The 23,549-nt window shown below is 41.3% G+C and overlaps 1 protein-coding gene across 4 annotated transcripts in view; it reads right to left on the bottom strand.

Moving 5' to 3' along the window:
* The window catches only part of MAP2K1 (mitogen-activated protein kinase kinase 1), a 65,806-nt gene that overhangs the window by 2,558 nt on the left and 39,699 nt on the right, over window positions 1-23,549 (bottom strand). For all 4 annotated transcript variants that reach the window (XM_073304394.1, XM_073304395.1, XM_073304397.1 and 1 more), the window contains 5 exons: window positions 9,289-9,413; window positions 5,037-5,244; window positions 4,657-4,721; window positions 1,759-1,820; window positions 562-607 (listed from right to left, as the gene is read on the bottom strand). In XM_073304394.1, the coding sequence (XP_073160495.1) occupies window positions 562-607; window positions 1,759-1,820; window positions 4,657-4,721; window positions 5,037-5,244; window positions 9,289-9,413 (506 nt within the window). The remainder of the gene's footprint in view (window positions 1-561; window positions 608-1,758; window positions 1,821-4,656; window positions 4,722-5,036; window positions 5,245-9,288; window positions 9,414-23,549) is intronic.

The raw sequence follows: 23,549 nt of genomic DNA, 5'->3' as shown, positions 1-23,549 counted from the left end.
ATTAAGATAGTGGTTTTAAAAAAAAAAAAAAAAAAAAGACAGAACCTATCATTACGCAAATTAAGGACCTAAAACAACTAGCTGGATCCTCAGTCCTGCTAAGGTCACAGTGAACCACTAGAATAGTGCAGTGACCTTAAAGCTGCCTTTATAGGGTAGCTGAGGATTCTTGCCATGTGGGAGAATCCTGGAATGGCCACCTTTTATGTCAACTCTTCCTGGCCCAGGGGGGCTGTTCTTGGGGCAGGAAGGAATAGAGCTGGAACCTGATGCAATCCACCAATCCCAGGCTGGCAGAATTTTCTCTAAGAGACTGTTCAAACTAACTTGTGCTAGGAGCCAGTCACAGGGTCGCAACAAGTGCTGGTCACAGGGTGCTGGTCACAGGGTCGCAACAAGTGAAAAGATGGCTTACACCAGTCTTTGCCTCCTTCTTTGCTCAGGTGAGCTGAGAATTCTACCTGGGCTCTTCTAAAGGACCAAACTGCATAGAGCTACAGTACTGGGTTATCTAATAAGGACCAGAATCTCTTAATAACTGAGCAAAGAGCTTTCACTCACCATGAGTTGCTTCAAATCTGCTCTCTCTGCTGGATTTTTTATTAAGCTGAAAAAAAAAAAACATAACATGGTAATAAAAAATGTCAAAGGTATTGAGTAATTTTCTCTTGTAAAAGACAGGCTTTACCAGCAGGTTGTACTGATCAACTTTTCAGTGTCCTAGATAAGTTTTTCTTACCGCACCCCTAAGCATTATAGTGGTGCAATTCCCACTGATTATACATTTAAGGGTCTAAGCAATTACCTTTTTTTAGGTATTCATAAATGGGTAGTAAAATTATCTCAAGGCTGTAACTTCATATATGAAATTATCCCAGGCGTTGTGCTTTATGTGTTTCTTGTGGGGGGCAGGAATACATGACAGGAACCCAGCTGGCAAGGATTCCTATGATTTGTGTGTTAAACTGAATTTTCAGTGTGCAAAATATGGATGTTTCCAGGCCTGAAAATCCCTTCCCCAAACATCATCCTTCTGACTGAGGAGGAGCAAGAGCAACTCCTTTTGAGCCTCCCAGCTGGAAGGGGCTGCTGGCTGGCACTGTGTGTTTTGTCAATGTCCCCTACTCCCCTTGGGAGCTGAAAATGCTGCAGCTCCGGTTAGTCAAGACGCCTCAGCCCCAGGAACCAAGAAATAAGATTCCGGGTTTGTTAAATATAAGGTAAAAATTAAACAATTTTTCAGGCATAAAATTTCCATAGGAATTGAATCCACATAGAAAACACCCTGTTCACTACAAGTTTGATTATTGAAGTGGCCACAAATTTTGGATAACTGGGGAAAGTTCTAGTGTAAATCATCACTGTGGGGAGACAGGACCAAGTACTAAAAGTGTGGATGATTCAGTACCTGATTCTGCAACCGTACCTACTGGGTATAAGTGCTTCCTAACCTGCACACCTTCAATAGAATTACTTATGGCTGTAAGCACTACACCCAGCAGTAAGAATTTACAGGATCAGGCCCCAAGTTTGTACTGTATTCCCTTTTGCAGGTAACATTACATAAAGACCACTGAGTCCTGACTATGTGAAAACATTTGTTCACAGCTCCACAAAGTAGCAACGTTCACATCTGGAGAAACTACTAATCTCTTTGCTTTGGGATCCTTTTGAAGCAAATACATTTTCTGACTAAAAGCAAAACTAATGTTCCAAATATGGTCCCCTTGAAGCTTAACCACCTCATAAAACACTCACCATTTGTTCACAAAATCTTGAAATTCAGGGCTGAAAACGCCACTGGGCAATTTTGGAGGAGGCTGGAAATGAAATCAATGGTAGATTAAAGCAAAAGGAATGAGTGATGCTCTCACATCTCAAGGGGTTGATTATTTTTGTGTTATAAGTCTGTATATAGCTTGTTGGGCCCAGTGGTGTAACAGCAACACTATCCATGCTATCCTTCAGGGCTGAGGCGTTGGAACAAGGACAAGATGACTCTTGCTTTCAGACCAGTGGAGATTAGATACACTGACATGTGATTTCAGAGAGGAAACCTATCCTACTACACTTCACAATCAACACTGGCCAGTTTTTGGAATGGCATTAGCAATAGCTGAACTATAGGTGCTCAGGTGACAGCTAGCCTAAGGGAAAACGTTACCATATTGTGTATTATACAAACTGCAAGTTGCACCCGCTTACACTAGGATTCTTCCCTCACACTTCCTACTGTTGCCACAGCTGGTACAGCTCCGCTGATGGCAGCCAAAGGAGGAGCGCTCAGATAGATAAGATGCTGCCATTTTAAGTTCTGTGTTTTCTAACCCTGCCTAGGATGAGTCCATGTGACACATTTAACCAGAGGCTTCCTGAGTCTCTTGCTAGGGTAGGGCTTACTCCCAGCTGTCCCTAATGATAGGCAGTGATTCAATGCCACAGTCCAATCTTAACTTATTGAGCATCTTTATTAAAAGAAGAAAGCACTCCCATCTGCATTACTAAACAGAAGGAAGAGTCTGTTTTTAAAAAGTTACAAATTAACACTGTAATGTTGCATGTTAGCTATATGCTCCTCACCGCAGTTCCCTTCTCTGGAAATTTTAGCTGCCGATGATGGACCCAGATGCTGCTAAGCACCATGCCCAGTTCACATTAAATTTTTCTATGTATAGCTGCCAACAATGAGGGCTTCAAACAGCCTTACAGCAAGTATGTACTGTATAATTCGATTTGTATACATTGCCATCATCTAGTGGTGGTGGGGGGAGAGGCCATTTACATATCTTTATTTGCATAATATTTGTAGCCTAATTTAAATATCCTGCCACAGAGAATGTGTCGTCAGGTTCTGAATTAAAAATCATTAGTTAAAATCGAAGCATTTTGGTAAGACAAGAGTTATTTTATGTAAAGGTGAGTAGACACTGCCTTTTCCTCCATGTTGTTAACTACTGGATTAGAGTTAAATCTACACACTTAAACTAGTGAGTAATTTAATGCACATGAGTAGCCCTATTGAACTCAATGGGCCTACTCTTATGCACACAGTTACTCATGTGTGTAAGTGTTTGCACAGTCAGGGCCTTAATGTATTAAGAAAGCCAAAACCAGCTGTATTTCAAGAATGAAAACATATACTTAGTGTTTCCATGGAAATGCATGTGCAATCACATTTACTATAGAATGAGAAGTGTTTGCAAGGGACATGGACTTGGCAGCAAGTCAGATTTTGAAACTTTTATATTTATATATATTTATTGCTCATGGATTACACACATGAATCATCAGTAAATGCTTATAAAAGACAGAAGCCATTTTAAACGTGAGGATGATGAAAATGCAAGTGTGTACACACACACACACATTTTCATTTGTATCCATAATAATGCCTCTCTCTGTCCCAGTGTCTGAAGATTCAGTGCAGCTAGGAATAAGAGCTTAAGCGAAATATCAGCCTTTATGTTTTAACATCTTCATTTTCAGTCCAAAGTGTAAGATTCCGCAACGATACCCACTGTTAAATCTGCTCGACTGACCCAAGGAGAGGTATTGTAAAGCTCTCTGAAATAAGAGCATGAGAGGAGTTCTGTCTTTTAGAAACAGATGCAGTAGCACAGTGGTTCTCAAACTTTTGTACTGGTGACCCCTTTCACAGAGCAAGCCTCTGAGTCCGACCCCCCTTAAATATATAAAAGTGTTTTTAATTTGTACCACCACTATAAATGCTGGAGGCAAAGCAGGGTTTGGGGTGGAGGCTGACAGCTCGTGACCCCCCCATGTAATAACCTCGTGACGCCCTGAGGGGTCCTGAACCCCAGTTTGAGAACCCCTGCAGTAGCGTAACAGTAACCCAGGTAAAATCTAGTACTCAAGGAGAACCAAACATCAATGCTGACCGGTAATTATGAGTGTCCTAGCAATGCCTATACATGAATCATCGGTAATCATATTTAATTTATTTGACTTTAGTAGTTAGTAGTTTGTTGATCCCTTGGTACTGGGATTTCTCTTGTTCTTTATGGCAGGTCAGCCCTTGCCAGCACATAGAAGAAGATGCAATAAAGACAAGCACTGGAATTATGTGAATTTAGCTGTAGTTGGGGAATTCAGTGAAAATCTTGGTAACAAGTTTTAACAGGCATTTTTGTCCTAAAACACAAAACCACACTTCAAAACTGACACAATATTAGATTGTAACTAAACTCTATTTAGAGATACAACAACTATACCAGTAAAACAAAGACAGGGATAGTTAAGCAGGCACTTGATATTACTCTCTGCCACCCTCTCTAACCACGTGTCATTGGAAAGCCACAGACCTATTTAAAGGCTGATCTTCGGTTGCAATAGATTACGCCAAACGTATCCCATGTGTAACTTCGAGAGCCCTGCAAATCCATGGGTATCAGCTTTATATCTGTGGATATCCGCAGACCATTTTTGCAGATTGTGATCAGGTGGAGCTCTAGTAACTTCATTCAAGCCAGTGCATTTGCACCAGGGATGAGTTTGGTCCACTGTGTTTTTAAAGAGAGCTAAGAGGCTTGTTTTACAATATACACTAAAAAAAACAAAACCACCTTCAATATGGACCCCAAAATCTTGAATTAACAGTTTAAAAGGGAGTTCTGATAGATGTAAACAGCTGTTTACCTCATTGACGATGTAGTCCAGAAGTTCAAAGATTGCCATTGGAGGCCTGCTGTCTGGTCCATAGGCTACAAATGGATGAAATATATTAAAAAATAAACCAGACTATTTGTAAAATAAGGTAGAAATACATTCAGTCTGACAATACTACAGTTTTGCTCTTTCAAACACATTGACCCATTGGGGAAGGGTACAAGCACAGGTCTGCTTGACAAAGGCAGCAAAGTTCTAATAGCTTTTTGCTGGGAGCTCCATGAAGCTGGAAGGGAACAGTGTGAATCTGGCTTTCCCTCTTATTCCCCGTCCCACCGCACCTTTGGGCTATGTATTCCTCCCATCAAACCCATCCAACTTTCACATGCTACACTGCATCAGGCACTTACAGCTCATTGGTCGGCCAGGTGTTCTTTGCCTGGGTGAAGTCTCAGAAACTGGAGAGTCTCCCTCTACAGGGCAGCCAAACATCAGCTCCAGCTCCTTGGAATCAGGAGGGGGAATTGGGTATCTGCCAATGGCCATTTCTACCAGTGACAATCCCATACTCCAGATGTCTGACTGCACTGAATAATGAGTACCTTGGAGTCTTTCCGGCTACAAAAAAAGAAAAAAGGCAAAACACTGTAAGAGGTAAGAAAATCACACACTGCAATAACCTGGAAAGAGTGATGGATAAAATAAACAAACACTTGAGCATATGAATATGACTTTTTAAAAAATCGTTATGGCAGTCAGGGACTCCATAATTGACTTTTTTAAAGTGTATGGAATCTGAACTCCCATCAGTTCCTTAAACCTCAGGTACTTTGATCTTTAACAATTAAAGACCATCATTACAATTTAATCACAATTTTAAAATAAATATTGAATCATTAACCGTCAGTAGCACAAGTCAGATACCCAAATCAGTTAAATTTATACAAATGTACCTTTAATGAAGTGTTTAAAACATTTTGTTAATGGTAATTTACTACTTTTTGCAACAGAAAATACTAGTGTTTGAGCTAGTATCTTAGTATTGCAACAGAATTCATTACTGAAACTCACATGTAAACTGAAAAATAAGAAAATAAAAGTTATTTTGGGACAAGAAAGAAAGAGAGAGAGAGAAAGAAAGAGAAAGAAAGAAAAAAGAAAGAAAGAAAAAAGAAAAAAAGAAAAAGAAAGAAAGAAAGAAAAAGAAAGAAAGAAAGAAAAAGAAAGAAAGACTTTAAAGATTTTCTAAATGTCACAAGGCAAGCCTGTCTTTTAACGAGGTTCAAGGTCCAGCCTCTACCTACGTCAGATTTCTGTCCAGAAGACAGACGTTCTGAAACGGACAGCTCTCCAGGCCTGACGAAGAGCTCTGTGTAAGCTCAAAAAGCTTGTCTCTATCACCAACAGAAATTGGTCCAATAAAAGATATTACCTCTCCTGCCTTTGCTCTCGAGGGCACATGGAAACTGTAGACTGTGCAGTAGTGCATTTTGCGAAAGCCTTAAATTCCACTTGGGTTTCCATTGCACTGTTGCACAGCTCACGGTTCCCATACCATGAGAATTATAGTCCCAGAATGCCTCTGCTCTGGGCAGAAACTAGGCACAGAACAGAAGCTGGATCCCAAACCCTGTAAAAGGCCAACTTTCCTGTGATGCAATGAAACTGGGGCTCCAACACATTGGTGTGTATCTATTCACTGTATTTCAAAGGAATAATATGCCAACTGCAGGCTGTATAGCATGATTCAGGAGAGGTGAAATGTTTACCACAGCTCCTGTAGTTCCTTGAATAGGCAAACAGTTAGCATTTGCTCATGAGTATTAAAATACCTTTTAAAAATATTTGTTCTTAACAAAAAGAACAATTTCAATGACTCAACTAAGTACTTTTAAATAAAAGGAAATACTTATCAATGTGGAGAATGTACTTATTACGCAACAATAAACGCCAATTTCAGATGTTTCTTTTTCAAAATACTTATTTTACTTCTGAAGAAAACATTTAAATTATTTAAAAGGTTTTTCAAAAGTGAGAGTCCGTGCTATTCAAACATATGTTCAGCTTGTAAAAGTAGTGTGTGTAAGTTTCCTGGAGTGCTTTATTGACAAGTATAAAAACAAAGTAAGAAAATATTTCAAATAGTTTCCATGTGGGATGGGCACATACAAAACCATTCAAATGTGGAAATGTAACGTTATTGGGATTGTGTTCTGCTTAGAAAAGATTAGAACACAGAAAGGACAAAGAGAAAAAAAATCTCATGTAAAGATTAAAAATGCAGTATACATGGTGTACACACTCATGCCAACCTATCCTTTCAGCAAGTGGGAAGTATGTAGGTAGGAGCATCTCTAACAGATGGCACATCATAAGCTACAAATATGGTTTTGTTTTTTTAAATTGAATCGCACATTGGGGAAATGAAACATGTATTTCAGGTACAGTCACACTCTAACTAGTCCAGCCATTCCAACAAAAAAATCACTTGAAAAGGTTCTCAAGATGTCCATGAAAACAGTGTATAAAGTGAAAAACACAGACTGAAATATACAGTCAGTTACTGCACTTGCTTTATTAGTATTGTGTGGCCAAAAACACAACAACAACAAAAACAGTGGTAAAGACTGAAAACACACTCCCTCTTGTAGTTCTAGCATATAAAATAGTCCACATGGTTCCCATATATGTTTTTCTTTGAGAAGGCTCAATACAAAACTTCATTTTGCCCTTCCCCCCGCCCCCCTTTATTGAGCCTCAAGTTCTCCCGAAGATCAAAGACTCTAATGAACACATTTAGGCATTCATACCTTGAAAACTGAGTTTTACAGTCTGATATTCCTATAGGATGTCAGAGTGGTCTATAGCCATTAAACCCTTCAACCAATGACAACTGTGAACCACTATAACAAGTGTAATTGGTGTTTTATCAATCACATACTATTTCTGCAAGTTCATACTTAGACCTTCTCCAATGTCCCACCTGAGTTGGAGCCAAAGCCCTTTTAGAATAACTACCAGATTTTGGGCAGCAAGGAAGCCACTCCAAAAGGGGATAAATTCTACAGTTTGCAAGAGTATTAGATGAAAAACAAAAGTGAATGAATGAGAAGTAGAAGGCAGCATGAAAATGACCTATATGGCAGTAAGTGCATCAGAACAGTGTATAGTGGACAGGAGACAGAAAATAGCTCCAAGCTAATCTCACTGTATTGAGACATCAAAATCAGATGTTGCCTGCAAAATTATCATGGTCCAGCAAAGCGTTTTCGCCGTAGTTTGAAAAACAGCGCTAAGAGAGACACTGAGCAATATCAGTAATTGCCTGCAAAAGAATGAACTTCAAACACTACTGCAGAGAACAAACAGATTCACCACCATGATTTGATCTTTGAAATACAATGCCATGGGACCGACCTAGACCTTCAACCTGTGGAAGTGACGTGTCACTGGAAACTGAAGCTATGCAACACTTTGTTCCTGATCAGAAGAAAAATAAAAACAAGAACACCAGAGTCAGGGGCAAAAAACGAGGAGCTGTGACAATGTTTTGCTGTTTAACAGAACCCACAAAGCTCAAGTTTGCAACGTAAATTGCTGGTTCACTCCTAATCTGACACCCACCTCAGATGACAAATGGAGAAGATAGTGTCCTGAAAAGTAGGATCCATTCTGAGTAGAATGAGCAGTATACCTTTTCCCCCCCTTTGTTTTTAGGTCCAGGCTCAATTTCATAGCTACAGAAGAAACTCTCAGGTTTCAGAGTAGCAGCCGTGTTAGTCTGTATCCGCAAAAAAAAAGAAAAAAAAAAAAAAAAGAGTACTTGTGGCACCTGAGAGACGAACAAATTGATTTGAGCATAAGCTTTCGTGAGCTACAGCTCACTTCATCGGATGCACGAAAGCTTATGCTCAAATCAATTTGTTCTTTGTTCGTCTCTAAGGTGCCACAAGTACTCCTTTCTTTTTTTAGAAGAAATTCTGAAAGCCCTAGCTTTATGAGTTAATAGAATCTGCATTAAATTGAAAAGTACCGTCATACATTAGAGAGAAAGGGAACCACAATTCATGTTCGTGCTGGTTGCCACATGATACACAGTGCTTCTTTAAATAGCACTTTATTCCTGAATACTAGTTTTCAAAAGAGAACACCCACTAAAGTAGTCTCACACTAGCCACTAAGCCTGGTCTACATTAACCTTTTCCCCCTAAAGTTTCCCTCTGTTGCTATAACTGGTTTAACTCACCCTGTGATAGCAATGGTAGAAGCGCTTGTGTAGACAGCATCTTGCCTAGGCTCGCAATTGTAGCAACAGTGAGAAATTTTGGGGGCTGGGATAGGGACAAAGACTTGTGTAAGGAGAACAAGCTCTGCACACTTTTTTGGAAATGCATGTACACAAAACCCAAAAGCATTAGCTCATTGGCTTTTGCAATGCAGTTGCATCAGCATCTCTTTTACAATGTTAGAAGACTCCAAGTCATCAGTCATGCACTGCAACAAATCCACTTTTGAACTTTGATGCGACACTTGAATACTTCAGTGAGGCAGTGAGTAATAATTGTAAATTACTGTAATGATGGCAGCAGTGGTTTCTTGTCTGATCACCGAAAACTATAACACAATGCATAGTAAACTCAAAGTTAAAAGAGCTATACTTACTGACATGTAGGACCGTGTCCCCACGAACGAGTTTGCCATTGAATCTATCAGTTGTCCACTGACACCAAAATCACAAAGCTTGATTTCACCTCTAGAGTTTACCAAAATGTTAGATGGTTTAACATCTGGGGAAAAAATGAATGGATGAGATAGATAGATAGATATATAACATGGGAATATCTGACAATGAAAGTAACATGAAAGGTGGGAGTAACATTGTGCCTCCCTTTGTTCTCCTTTTAACTTCCAACCTGATTCCCTTCCTCTCCCTGGAAGGTACAAAAGGTTTATGTTTAAATCTCATTCAGAATTTCCTGTTTTTCCAATGTACGTTTTGTAGTGTCTACAACATTCTTGTAAGGACTTTCACATTCGGGTCTCAGACATGCTAATATGTACTTTCAAACTTAACTCCATTTTGATGGCTTTTTTTTTTTTGGTGCCTAGGAATATTCAATAAAAAAATCATTAATAATCTATACATTTCAGTTTACTGGGTCATTAAATGAAATGCAACCATGTGTCCTATCATCCCAAAAGCTTATAAAAATATTTGAGTGTGTGTAAAAACACAGCAATTTCCTATCTTTAGCAAATAAACTCAGAGTAAATGGGCTATTTTAAACTGAAAACAATCCTGATACTGAAACACTGCATTAAATTAAATGTTTGTTTAGTTTGAGATCAAGTTTACCCGAGAAGGAAGAAAAACTGGCTGAGATTATACATTCAGCACTACTTCCCTAAATGGAAGCCTAATGCAGGTCTTTAGTAGCTAGGCAACTACTAACCACCTGCTTATGCATGCTAAAGCGCTGGGAGCATTTCTTTTAATCTTTTTGTTGTAGGTATAAGAAGTTTCTCAATATAACTGACTACTTACCGAGAGTCATTACCAATGAATTACAGGGTTTATAAAACAGGAAGCCACATTTGCAAAGAATGCCACCAATGAGTTTAAAAAAAACAAACAAACAAAAAGGTCATTATAAATTGGTTTGGACTGAGGGAGGAATTGAACTTTCAAAATTCCTGTTTGTGCATCTGTGACCCCAGAGCACACAGACTTCAATTCCTCCTTAGTTATTATATTCTCATCACTCAAATCAAAGCACTATTCAAGAGGTAGGTGGGGAAAGATCTGTGCTGACAAATTCTTTTCTACACATTGCATTTTTACTGAATACAAAACACTCTGTGCTGTTAGCAAGCAGACAGTACTTAGATAGCAGGTGATGAGGCCTTGGAAATACCTACAATGGATAGATTAGACACAGCCTAAAATAGCTTTCAGGAAGTTGGCTGCTTCACCACAAGCTGGGCAAACACTGTATGCACAGCACGCTTGAAGCAGAATCTTTTCTGTTTTATCCACTGCTGCTGAACCTTAGCAGCTCCCACCCCAAGCACATTTTCTTTTATATTTTAGTTCAGAATTTATATAAAACATTCTCCAGGCAGCTTGCCACACATCCCCAAAGGAGTCAGTCTGCAGTTCATGTTCGTAGCAGGGTAATCTTGGAAAGCTGATAACACAGCACTCCAAAATAGGGAGGGCTCTGTGTAAAACGTTACACTTGATTTGAAGAGAGACATACGGACCAGGAAACAGAAGTGGAGTGTAAGTGTTATTTGCTTTTTGAAATTCTTGTTGTTGGTTCTGGTTCCGAGCACCACCGCTCTAGAGCGGGTCACTTGAAGATGCCCAGGCACACTGAAGTGCTTTTTCAATGCCTTCCAGAGCTCCTTGAGCTGAGCTACAGTAGCATCAATCCAGAGTAACTACACAGAACTCAGCGCTAGCTTTAAGTCACAGCAAATCCACACCCTGACCTAATATAGGGCCACACACAGCATGGCCCCAAGATCTCAAGATGGAGGGGATGCTGCACACATGACGCTCTCCCCTCCTGCAGAGAAGAGGAACTCAGATGCCTTCACAGTACAGTCTCCCTCCCTGCTACATAGGGCCCCAAGAAGATATCTACAGGGATATATCCCCTACCTACCCCCACGGAGATCTCCTAGGAAAGATAATACACCTACTGCTTTACCATGGAGCCTTTTCTGCAACATCGATTTCCCCTTTACAGGCAGGAAGAGCTCCTGGGGGAGTCCTTGGTAGTACGACTCCCCTGGAGCCTGCTGCCAGGCAGCATGTGCAGGGGGCCTCAATGCAGGCAGAGATCCTTAGAGACCATCGTGGGCTCAGGGCCAGCCTAGCAGCAAATTCTAGGTGGGGGGAAACCCCACCTCTGCAACAGAACAACCGAGGCGATTCTACACAACAGGAGCCTCAAGGAGATTTCATAGAATCATAGAATATCAGGGTTGGAAGGGACCTCAGGAGGTCATCTAGTCCAACCCCCTGCTCAAAGCAGGACCAATCCCCAATTAAATCATCCCAGCCAGAGCTTTGTCAAGCCTGACCTTAAAAACTTCTAAGGAAGGAGATTCTACCACCTCCCTCGGTAACACATTCCAGTGTTTCACCACCCTCCTAGTGAAAAAGTTTTTCCTACTATCCAACCTAAACCTCCCCCACTGCAACTTGAGACCATTACTCCTTGTCCTGTCCTCTTCTACCACTGAGAATAGTCTGGAACCACCTCTCAGGTAGTTGAAAGCAGCTATCAAATCCCCCCTCATTCTCCTCTTCTGCAGACTAAACAATCCCAGTTCCCTCAGCCTCTCCTCATAAGTCATGTGTTCCAGACCCCTAATCATTTTTGTTGCCCTTCGCTGGACTCTCTCCAATTTATCCACATCCTTCTTGTAGTGTGGGGCCCAAAACTGGACACAGTACTCCAGATGAGGCCTCACCAATGTCGAATAGAGGGGGACGATCACGTCCCTCGATCTGCTCGCTATGCCCCTACTTATACATCCCAAAATGCCATTGGCTTTCTTGGCAACAAGGGCACACTGCTGACTCATATCCAGCTTCTCGTCCACTGTCACCCCTAGGTCCTTTTCCGCAGAACTGCTGCCTAGCCATTCAGTCCCTAGTCTGTAGCTGTACATTGGGTTCTTCCGTCCTAAGTGCAGGACCCTGCACTTATCCTTATTGAACCTCATCAGATTTCTTTTGGCCCAATCCTCCAATTTGTCTAGGTCCCTCTGTATCCTATCCCTGCCCTCCAGCGTATCTACCACTCCTCCCAGTTTAGTATCATCCGCAAATTTGCTGAGAGTGCAATCCACACCATCCTCCAGATCATTTATGAAGATATTGAACAAAACCGGCCCCAGGTTTTGTTCCCTCCCCCTTAGCTAGGTCACTGCCTACTGACTGTAGGAGGGATCCAGCCCATGGTCTCTCTCTGCAGTAAATCTTTAAGCTTGAAATTCCACTCATTAGCAGGGTTACCATATGTCCGGGTTCCCCCCCCGACATCGCCCCTTTTTTTGATCCTCTGCCCTCTATCCAGGTGGATTTTTCGAATAAGAGGCAGTGTCTGTGATTTTTGAGGAACAGATGTTGCAGCTGAGAAAGAGCAGTCTCTGCGCCCTGATTGGTCCCTCCCCTGCAGCCACAGCAGCTGGATCCGGCCCACCCAGACCCCGGCTCCCAGCGCTGGGGAGAGAAGAGAGCCCCACAGGGAGGTGCTGACTGATGGCTGTTGCTGCATCCCAAGTCTGCGCCAGCCACTGCCACCGTGACAGGGAGCAACACTGCCCCCCCACCTCAAGGGTGAGGCCGCAGGTACCCCTTCCAGCACCCCTGAGGTACCCCTATCCAGTACACACACACACACCCCTCCAACACCCCCCCAACTGTACCCTCCCTCCAGCTCCCCCTCTGCTCCCCCCATCCAGCAGTGTCCTCTTTTTGGGAACCTGAAACAGGATAACCCTAGTCATAAGAAAGCAGCAGCCACGGCTCAGCACTTTGGAGCCAGCAGTGAGAGGTTATAAAAACTCCTGGATACCCAAGGATTTTCAGACAAGGCTTGTTAGCCATGTTTTGGTTTTGGGACAGGTGAGGGTGGGAATGTTCATAAGACACTTTGAAGCCACAGCAGCTCCTGGAAAAATGCTGAATGCCATATTTATATTAGTTATATTTATGCACGTACCCACCGGTTTGGTATGTAATGCAGACACAGAAGAAATTTTTAAAAACCTATCGTCATCTCATTTGACAGCTCTCGCTGAGCAGCACAAACATTCCATCTTCATCTTTTCACGGCAAAAGAAACAATTAAAATGTCAGCATTCCATTGTCAGTGAACTTCTAACAGTACTTCTGGTGCTGGGGACTACCTGGAATACAGCTTGTCTCTGAAGGCTTAAACTGTGCCTTGCATGTGTTTTTCTACTGACAACTCTGATAATCACATATTGAAGCTCTTACAATAGCCCAGCAAACTCTGGACTTTGCAATAAAGCCTGCCATTCTTTGAGCATATTCATTGTCTGCTTAAAGCTTCTGATTCGAACGAGAACATGATGTTTGGAACTCCACTGCCCACCCCCCACCTCTGTAAACAGATTACTCTTGAGCAGCTTCCCTGCACCCAGTATTTTCCCAACGCAATTCGTATTGCCCAAATCGAACGAGCATGTCAAAACACCCTTCACAATGGAAAGATTTGGCTGCGACACTGAGGGAAAGGACAACCCCCTGGAGATCAGTCCCAGGCTCTGTACTATCACACAGGAGAGCTGGCCAGAGTGTGCTGCAGGAGCCATGTACTGAACCCTTGGAGAAGGTGAAAGGGCATGTCGCATGTCACTTAACATCAATCCCTCCAGACAACTGAGGAATGGCGCTGAGCATTCCCAGCCAGTCCTCTCAAGACAGAAAGATGGATATACAACATTGAAGAGAGGAGGGTGCTAAATAGAGCAATTCATAAGGAAGGCCATAAAGAACCACTGTGGTCATCGAGTCTGACTTCCTCTAGAACGCAGGCCATAGAACTTCCCTGAATTCACTCAAGTCTGAGCCAGAGCATATCTTTTAAAAATATATCCAATCTTGATTTACACATTTTCAGTGTTGAATAATCCACCATAACCATTAGTATATTGTTCTAACAGTTAATTACCCTCACTGCTAAAAATTTGCATCTTATTTCCAGTGGGGGTCTTCAGGGTTTATGGGGACGTGAAGTAACCTCCTTATAACCTCATCCTCTACACACACACAAGAATGTAAAAGAATAAAAACCCTATATGAAAGTATAGTTGATACCAATTGGAATTTTATCCTGGCTCATCTGCAGGTGCTATTTGCTATTTTTATTCATGTAGTGATGGTTTCTTGAAAAAAAACAAAAGACAAAAACAAAAAAACCCACCCAAACCAATACAATTATCATGCCATTTATCTTAATACTCTGCAACAAGGAGTTTCATGGGTTAGTCACAGTATGGAAATTTGTTTCCTTATCATTTGGAGCCTTTTTATTCTGGTAGTATGGAAGAGTATATGTACCTTTATCACACCTCTGCTTAATCCTTGCAAAAAAGAGTCCTAATCTTTTTAGCCTGGTAAGCTCTTCACATTACCTGCCTCCTCCTTTCCTCTTCTCCAGTTATCCTTGCCTTATGTCCACTTGATTTAATTCTTTCCTTCCAAAGTTTTTCCAGTTCTCCTTTCAGAGAGGAGGACCAAAACAAAACACAGCATTCCAAATGAGTTAATCTATATAAAGGGATAACATTTTCCATTCTCCTCTTAATGCACCCTAATGACTTCTTCACTGTCCATCATGATGCCTGAATAGTTTTCCTGAAAGGTCACAGCTAGTTCAGGAGCCACCTGTGTCTCTAAGGTATGTCTACACTGCCCATATTATGGCGCGGCAGCGTAGACACGCTTTACCGCCGGGGTAGAGTTCTCACAGCGATAAAAAAACTCCACCCCGAACAGCTCCCGACGATAAAGCGCTGTCTATACTGGTGCTTTTCGGCGCTAAAACTTTGGTTGCTCAGAGGGGTGTTTTTTCACACCCCTGAACAACTAAAGTTTTAGCGCTGAAAGTCATGTTGTTTAGTTACCTAGTTTCACTTGGTCTCTCTGCAAGTCTTTATCATTCGCCCTGCTTTTGACTAATTAACTAATTTTGTGTCACCAACAAGTTTGCCTTTCCCCTTCATTCTCTTTCTCCAGGTCAGCACTATTATTATTATTTATCTGTGTTAAAGTAATGCCTAGAAGTCAGGGCCCCGTTGTGCTAGTTACTGTGTGATGTGTTGTGGACCAAATATACTAGCTCTGGACCTCAGGAGCACTCTACTGTTAACATCTTATGATAAAATACTCTTTTTGTGAAAAATGTAAGTGTCTATTTTTTTTTAGTGTTACCATAATGTTCCTTTGTTTTATTGCCCAGCAATGCTGCAAAGTCAGTTACAGCTGACCAACAGTAGCTGCAGTCAATTACATTAATGCAAATGCCTGTGCTATATGGCCTACAGTTTCCAAGTACTTATTGATTCCTATTAAGCAGATATACCCTAATTCCACCCAATCTCCAAAAGATATTGACGATGCAATGTGATCCAAGAAACAGTCCAGAAAAATTAAAGGACACAGGCACATAGCTTAGGCCCATAATGTTGATTCTGTATTTCACTCTACCTGAGAATAGATATTATCCTGAATGTTTTGTTTAAATAGATCAAAGAAAGAGAAAGCACGTGCCTGCAGCTCAGGGGAGGGAAGGGGAGTTGTTTTGTTTTCCAGCACTGCAGGGAAGGTTTAAAACAACCAGCACTATGTGAAGTTCATGACAACCCAAATGTGAAACTGACTAAACTGTCTTGCCCAAGCAGAATTAAATACAAAGCTGCAAAAACTGTGACAAGAATATTTGATTTATAAAACACATTCTGTATTAATAAATGTTATTAGTAGAGCTGAGCCAGAACAAAAACTTGAATCTGAACATCTATGGGTTTCAGAGAAGGGATCAGAGTAACAGCCGTGTTAGTCTGTATTCGCAAAAAGAAAAGGAGTACTTGTGGCACCTTAGAGACTAACCAATTTATTTGAGCATCTCCCTTTCAGAGAAGGGAGAGTGCGTGTGAAGGAGCAAAGGAATTTGATTAAAATCTTTACATCCAAACTTTCCTCTTATGTTTTTTCTCTTGGTTCGGATCCAAACCTGAAGGGGTCTATTTTCTGGACCAACTATGAATGGGTGACAAACCACAACAACTAAAAAACTATTCTTACAAAGTTCTGGCCCAAAACAGCAGAGATTTATCTGTGAAGCCATGTTTTTGTAGAAAGTCACTTGATTGCTGTAATCTTACAATATCAGCATAGTTACCAGGGTTATTTGCTGGAGAGATAATCCATATGTTTCAATCTGAAATGGGACCATTTGGGGACTTTCATTCCACGGTATGAGTTCACATTTTATATCTCACCATTAAGGGAACATAACTTGGTACAATATAGACCACCTACTTTAAATAGGTGATACTGTTTGCTATGTGTGGTAGGATTGTAGGCCTAGTCTGCACTACAGACTTCTGCTGGCATAGCTATGTCGGTCAGAGTTGTGAAGGGGTATGACAGAGCGGTACCAACAAAAGCCCCCAGTGTAGATGAAGATATATTAGCAAAACTGTGCTTTTACCAGTATAGCTTATTTTGCTTGGGGGAATTGGAATAAGCTATACCAGCAAAATTGCTTTTTTGTTGGTAACAAGGTACATCCACACTAGGAGCACTTTGGTGGTATAATATAAACAGTATAGCTAGATAAGCAAAGCACTCCTAGTGTAGACATGGCCTAAGTTTTCCCAAGCACTTTAGTTTGCTTGGGTTCTCCTTTATTTAGTACCCCAGCTCCAGGTCCATATGCAACTAGGAGTTCTTTATTCAAGACAGCGATCAAGGAAGTCTCAGGAAAGGTGATCTGCAATGGGAGTAAAAAAGCTACTTTAACTTTAAAAATCAGCCAAGTGCCTTAGATAGCAGGATAAAGGGGTAGAGGTGGGGCATGAAGTCAGCCTATTTATACAGTATCCCTCTGTGGTCCGTTGAAGTCACATGGCCAATACACTGAGGACTGAACTGGGTCCTCCTGAGCTGCTGCTGGAGCTAAAGAGCCAATGCTCTCTAGCTGTGGCTATCACAAAGACATTTCCTCTGCCAATCGGGCACAGAGAGGAACCTGTATCACACTCACCAGGGAGTTACACTGAGCCATTATAGAAAGTGAGAGTCCGCAAGTTGGAACTTGTGTGGAACTCAGATATGAACATGTGTCAAGATAAGGAAATATACTGACTGCTTCTCCTCCTTTTGATCTTGTAGCTCGTGGTATCACCTTAAAGTACAAAGGATTCATCTTAATATTATTTTAATCACTCTGCTTTGCCTAGCACCCCACAACTCTAAAAGAGTTTCTCTACTGAGAATATGTAGTGTGTGTAAACTGAATATATTCCTGACCCTGTTAACGCACAGTACAACAAAGCTGAATACAAAATGCACTGTTTGCAGATATATAGCTCATTGGCTGTATGGAGCACATGTAAGTGGATAACAGATAAACTGAAGGAATGTAAAGGAGGAACTTCTGTTGGACCATGCACTTTGAAAGAGCAGCCTCTGATGCATCCACGACTGCAAGGGATGACTGCACTTAAACAGAGTCAAAGCTACCGCACCAGAATTTATCTGATTTACAAATTGTAAACTTAAAGCACAGGCCAACCCACCATAAGGAACAGCTGGCCCTAAAGTTCAGCTAAAAATTGTCAGAACCTGACTAAGTGGTGCAAGACCCTTAGCACAAACAGTATCATCAGGTCAAGTTTTGGACGATGCCTTTTACAGGGTCTACCATATATCTGAATGAAGCTAGAGGACTTTTACCAGCTGTTCATTATGGGATTGCTCCCTGTTCTCCATGATTGGAAAGTGGATAAGTCTGGAAACTAAAGAGAGTGCTAAACTCTGCCCATCGGAGACACCCATCATGGCAGATTATGTAAGCTCTAATCATGCATGTTCTCTGGGCTCCTAGCACTTGGCTCGCCCTTGGTAGGATCTGAATACACAAAGGGCCTCTGCCTTTGCTGGGCTCCTTGAGTTTGGCTTCCCCTTGACAAGCCTCAGATGTTCCACTGGCATTTGTGAGCTTCACTCCCTCTTGGGAGGAAGGTGAAGATGCCCAATTGGGCTCTGCTAGGTTACTCCTTTATTGGGTGTGTATATGGGTAGGACTGGCTGTATCTACCAAAGCCACTCACTCCTGGGGCCAAATGGGCTGTCACTCACAGTAGATTTGGGCAGATCTTCACAATAAGATTTTCCCTTTTCTTCCATACATGCTTTGATAAGCAATGAAATTGTAAGGAATGTTGACATTTAAAGTATTATCAGTGGGCATCTGAGTTAGCACCCATCTAAATGAACGGGCAGGGCTTCACACCTCAGAATTATTTCAGGTTGTGCAAACAGGCAGCTGTCACAGCATCAGTTAGTCTCAAAAACGTGACCCAAGTGTATCCCAGCAACAATGGCTAGACAAAAACTCTTTTTAATTAACAGATTCTTAGATTCCAGAGAACAAGGAAGGAGCGTGAAAGACGTGCCACTACGCCTTAGCCCTGTGTACTAGTTCAATCCAAGCCTTGCCAGTGAGGAGCCAAACATCAGAAAGCAGGGATCACTTCATAAATGACACAATCAGCCCCTTCACATCAACTGAAAGATTGATGCTTCATCTCTAGCACCTGCTAAGCCAGAAAGTCAGAGTCCTCAATGCACTCCCAAAAATCAGTCAAAGCTGTTCAATGGGTCACCAATCAAGACAATGAAACATGCTGGCATTCACTTTAAGATATACATTCGAAAGATCATAAATCTTTAACAGTCAGCTTGACAAAGAAAGCTCCATTGCAGGCCTGATGTCAAAGAAAATACTCCCTTTAACTACAATGGTTTTGGATTAATCCCTCATTCTACTTACAGCATTCACAGGGCTCCCATAGAGAGATGCAATTCTCACCATGTCCGAACTGTGAAACAGTACTTTTTAAAATCAAGTTTTAATTAAAAACTTCTGCTATTGAGTGTGTTATATGGCAGCCACCAGAGGAGTGAAAAGTGACACCCATTTGTGATGGTGATAGAATGGAGGCTCAGTACCAGAGACAGCAAGTGAGATTCCATCCAGCTTTATTAGGGATTTAAAAACAAAAGGACATCTGTAGCTCCTTGATATGTACCAACAAATTCAAACAGCAGACTTCTTATTCAAATTATTTAAAATGTTTTTCACTGCACTTTAACAGTGGTTTGCCATCTCTCATATTGATTTCCACTACTCCACTAACACCAGCATCCCAAGATAATGACTGGCAGCAGGAGGTCCAGAAGTGCTAATATTAGCTAAAATTAATTCTAAAACTAAGTTTCAGAGTTTATAAGTAACAAGAAGCACTTCCCACCATGTGAGTTTTCAGTGTGTTGAGTACAAAAGGCTGGGTACAGAATACAGTATCACCATTAACTGTCCAACAGAAACCCAGGCTTTGTGGTGTCCCAGGTGAAGTATCTCAACACAATCTGTGGCAGAATTTAACTCAGAAAAGAGAGATGCATTTTTACACTGCTGACCATCTTTAAGTAAGAATCTAGTGTCAAACTAAACTAGAAAGGAGGTGGTGGTTGGTGCTCGGTGCTCAGATCCAGATTTTCCTGGAGCTCAGGTTCAGTTAGGTATCATAAAACAACACTATTCTCACCAGATCTCCACCCCCTTGGGCCTAAATCCTATGAGAATGCCTGTTTTTGAGAGATTCTCGATGCAGCTGAACAATTACCAGAAAATAGGCCCCTTCCGGTTTTGGAATGGTAAGGTGGGTTTGGATCTGAGCCCACCAACAACAAATGAAAAGATCCGGATCTGGCCCATGACTACAACAAATAAAGGGACCACCATCATCACTTGCCCCAGGCAACCAGGCACAGACCCCAAACCCCTTTTTAGAGTTGGGGCCCAATACTATGGCTGACAGAGCAGTCGTTGCATAGTGCTGAGCAGCTCTGTGCTCAGCACATACTTGCTGCAGTGCAGTAGAGTTTCCACAGAATGAACAGCCCTGCTCGGCAGAGCCTGTAATAAGCAGCGATGTGAGAAGCATTTCATAGGGGAGAAAGTGAACATATCTAAGGGCAGGGGAAGGGCATGGCCAAACATATCCCTAAACACAATCCAATGGCAACTAGTGAGGCATCCAGCAGCCATTTCATTATTCCGACTCCAATTCAGGACTAAGCCCCTCGTGAATCATAACAGCAACAAGATGGGAGGCATTTGGGTTGGTGTCAGCAGTGCACCCTGTGCAGCATCTTCTGATGCAGATCAGTATACTAATTTCCAAGTACTTTTGTACATTCCTGTTGGATCAAGTCCTTAAACTGTTATACAAGCTAAGAACAAGGATCATTTCATTCCCCCCCATACCACAATCAAGGGGCTAAATGCAGTAGCTGTACCATAGCTTAGAACAATCAACCGAAGAACAAAAAGAGAAGCTGAGATAAGCAGCATGTAGCTGCCCAAACTGAAACAGGAGTAGGACACCAGGCTAAAGCCTTGCCTACGCTTAGAAGTTTTGCTTTTATAACTACACTGGCAAAGCCTTCCAAGTGTAGCTGTAGTTATACTAGCAAAGTGCTCTTGCCACTACCATTTATATTGGTTTGGTGAGTGAAATAAGCTATACTGTCAGAAGGGCTTTTACCAACCTAGCTACGTCATAAAAAAAAATAATCACACCCCTATCTGATGGTAAAACTGAAGTGTAGACCTGCCCTTAATAGTCAGTCTTACCCTTGCAAAATGTGCCATAGGATCTTTAACAACCACATCCATATTTTGGATTTACATCTTATTTGATACCTGGAAAGATACTGAAACCAATTATTAAATAACCAATTTTTAATCACCTAAAGGAGAATAGGGTTATGAGGAATAGCCAGCATAACTTTGTCAAGAATAAATCATGCCAAACCAACCTGATTTCCTTCTTTGAAAGGGTTACTAGTCTAGTGGAGAGGAGCGAAGCAATAAACAGGACATATCTTGATCGTAGTAAGGCTTTTGACACAGTCTCACATAACATTTTCATAATCAAACTAGGGAAATGTGGTCTAGATTAAATTACTATAAGGTGGGTGCACAACTACCTAAATGACCATGCTCAAATAATAGTTATCAATGGTTCACTGTCAAATTGGAAGGGTGAATCTTGTGGAGTCCTGCAGGGGTTAGTCCTGGGTCCGGTACTATTCAATATTTTCCATTAACTACTTGGATAATGCAGTGGAAAGCATATTTATAAAATTTGCAGATGACACCAAGTTGCGAGAGGCTGCAAATATTTTGGAGGACAGGATTAGAATTCAAAATGACCTTGACAAATTGGAGAATTGGTCTGAATTCAACAAGATTAAATTCAATAAAGATAAATGCAAAGTACTTCACTTAGGGAGGAAAAATGACATGCACAACTACAAAATGGGGAATAACTAGCTAGGGGGTGGCACTGCTGAAAAGCATCTGTGGATTATAGTGGATCACAAATTAAACATGAGTCAATACTATGATGCAGTTGTGATGCTAATATCGTTCTAGGGTGTATTAACAGAAGCGTGGTATGTAAGACTCAGGGAGGTGACCCGCTCTATTTGTTACCGGTGCGGCCTGGAGTACTGTGTCCAATTCTGGGCACCACACTTTAGGAAAGATATAGACAAACTGGAGAGAGTCCAGAGCAGAGCAACTAAAGTGGTAAAAGGCTTAGAAAATCTGACCTATGAGGAAACATTAAAAAAAACTGGCCATGTTTAGTCTTGAGAAACGAAGACTGAAAGGGGACCTGATAGCCTTCAAATATATAAAGAACCGTTATAAAGAAGACAGTGATCATCTGATTTCCATCTCCCCTGAAGGTAGGACAAGAAGTAATGGGCTTAATCTGCAGCAAGGGAGATTTAGTTTAGATATTAGGAAAAACTTTCTATCAGGGTAATTAAATTCTGGAATAAGCTTCAAGGGAGGTTGTGGAATCCCCATTATTGGAGATTTTTAAGAACAGGTTAGACAAACACATGTCAGGGATGGTCAAGGTTTACTTGGTCCTGCCTCAGTGCAGGAGGCTGGATTTGATGACCTCTCAAGGTCCTTTCCAGGCCTACATTTCTAGGATTTCTACAAAGGATCTAGGGTAAAATTTTCAAAAATGCTTACAAGACTTTGGAGCCTAAATCCCATTGACTTTCAATGAGACTTTGGCTTCTAAGTCATTGATGAAAATAGGACTTGGCTTTTAAGTCATTTTGGTGCTTTTGGTATCTCCATCAGAACAGAGGCCAGCTGGCACTGTTCAGCACAGACTCAAACCGAAGAATGCCACCTACTGAATTACCAACACTACAAAGGTGTTTTTTGGAGGTCTCCCATTCTACTACTAACTAGGCCAAACGATGTCTTTTTACAAGATGTGACGGTATCTCCAACAGAGGTGGTTTGATTTTCCCTTTTATAACCTCAAAAATATACCAATGACAAAAACATGCAAGTCTAAATGTTGCAAACAAATAAAAACAAGAAAATCTCAAAAACAAAACCCCCTCAAACAACCCCTCCTGAAAAACCACCATTACCACCAAACAAAACAGAAAAAAAAAAGCCACACTACTATATAGTTCATTTTATTCTCCTTCTTCCCCACACCCATCATTACAATGTTTAATATTGAAGGATCAAAGTTAGCACTGTCATAAGAGGCTGCAACTCCATTGATGTCAAAGGAGTTATGCCATTGCTGAACTAGGTGTTGAGAGTGTACAAGTGTCACATTTTTTGTCTGCCCTAAAACAGTGGGTCTCTTTTCCAAGAAACCTTGTTAAGCGCTAAACTAGAAACCACATTCCTTTGCAGCTACCATCAGAAATCCACATGAAGTCCCTATCACCCCTTTGGCAGAAGCCTATATTCAGCTGTTAGTAAAACCCAAAAGAGAACATGTAATAAATACAGTCTGCTGCATCATGTTTAAAGTGGTTCTTCAATCTGTCACATCTACGTGCGTTCCTATTAATCCTTTCCTGGTTTTGCTAACAACCACATATCAGGTGACTAGTCTGATGAATGGAATATTTTTATAACCAAAAGTCTGTGGAGTCCTAAATGATGCAAGAGACTAGCTGAATGGTCAGTACTAACAGCTATATTGTGTAATCACTGCAATGAGCTGAGGCAACAAAAATGTAGAGC

The sequence above is a fragment of the Lepidochelys kempii genome, chromosome 10 (assembly GCF_965140265.1).
Source record: "Lepidochelys kempii isolate rLepKem1 chromosome 10, rLepKem1.hap2, whole genome shotgun sequence".
NCBI lineage: Eukaryota > Metazoa > Chordata > Testudines > Cheloniidae > Lepidochelys > Lepidochelys kempii.
This window is presented reverse-complemented; position numbering and strand designations above follow the sequence as displayed.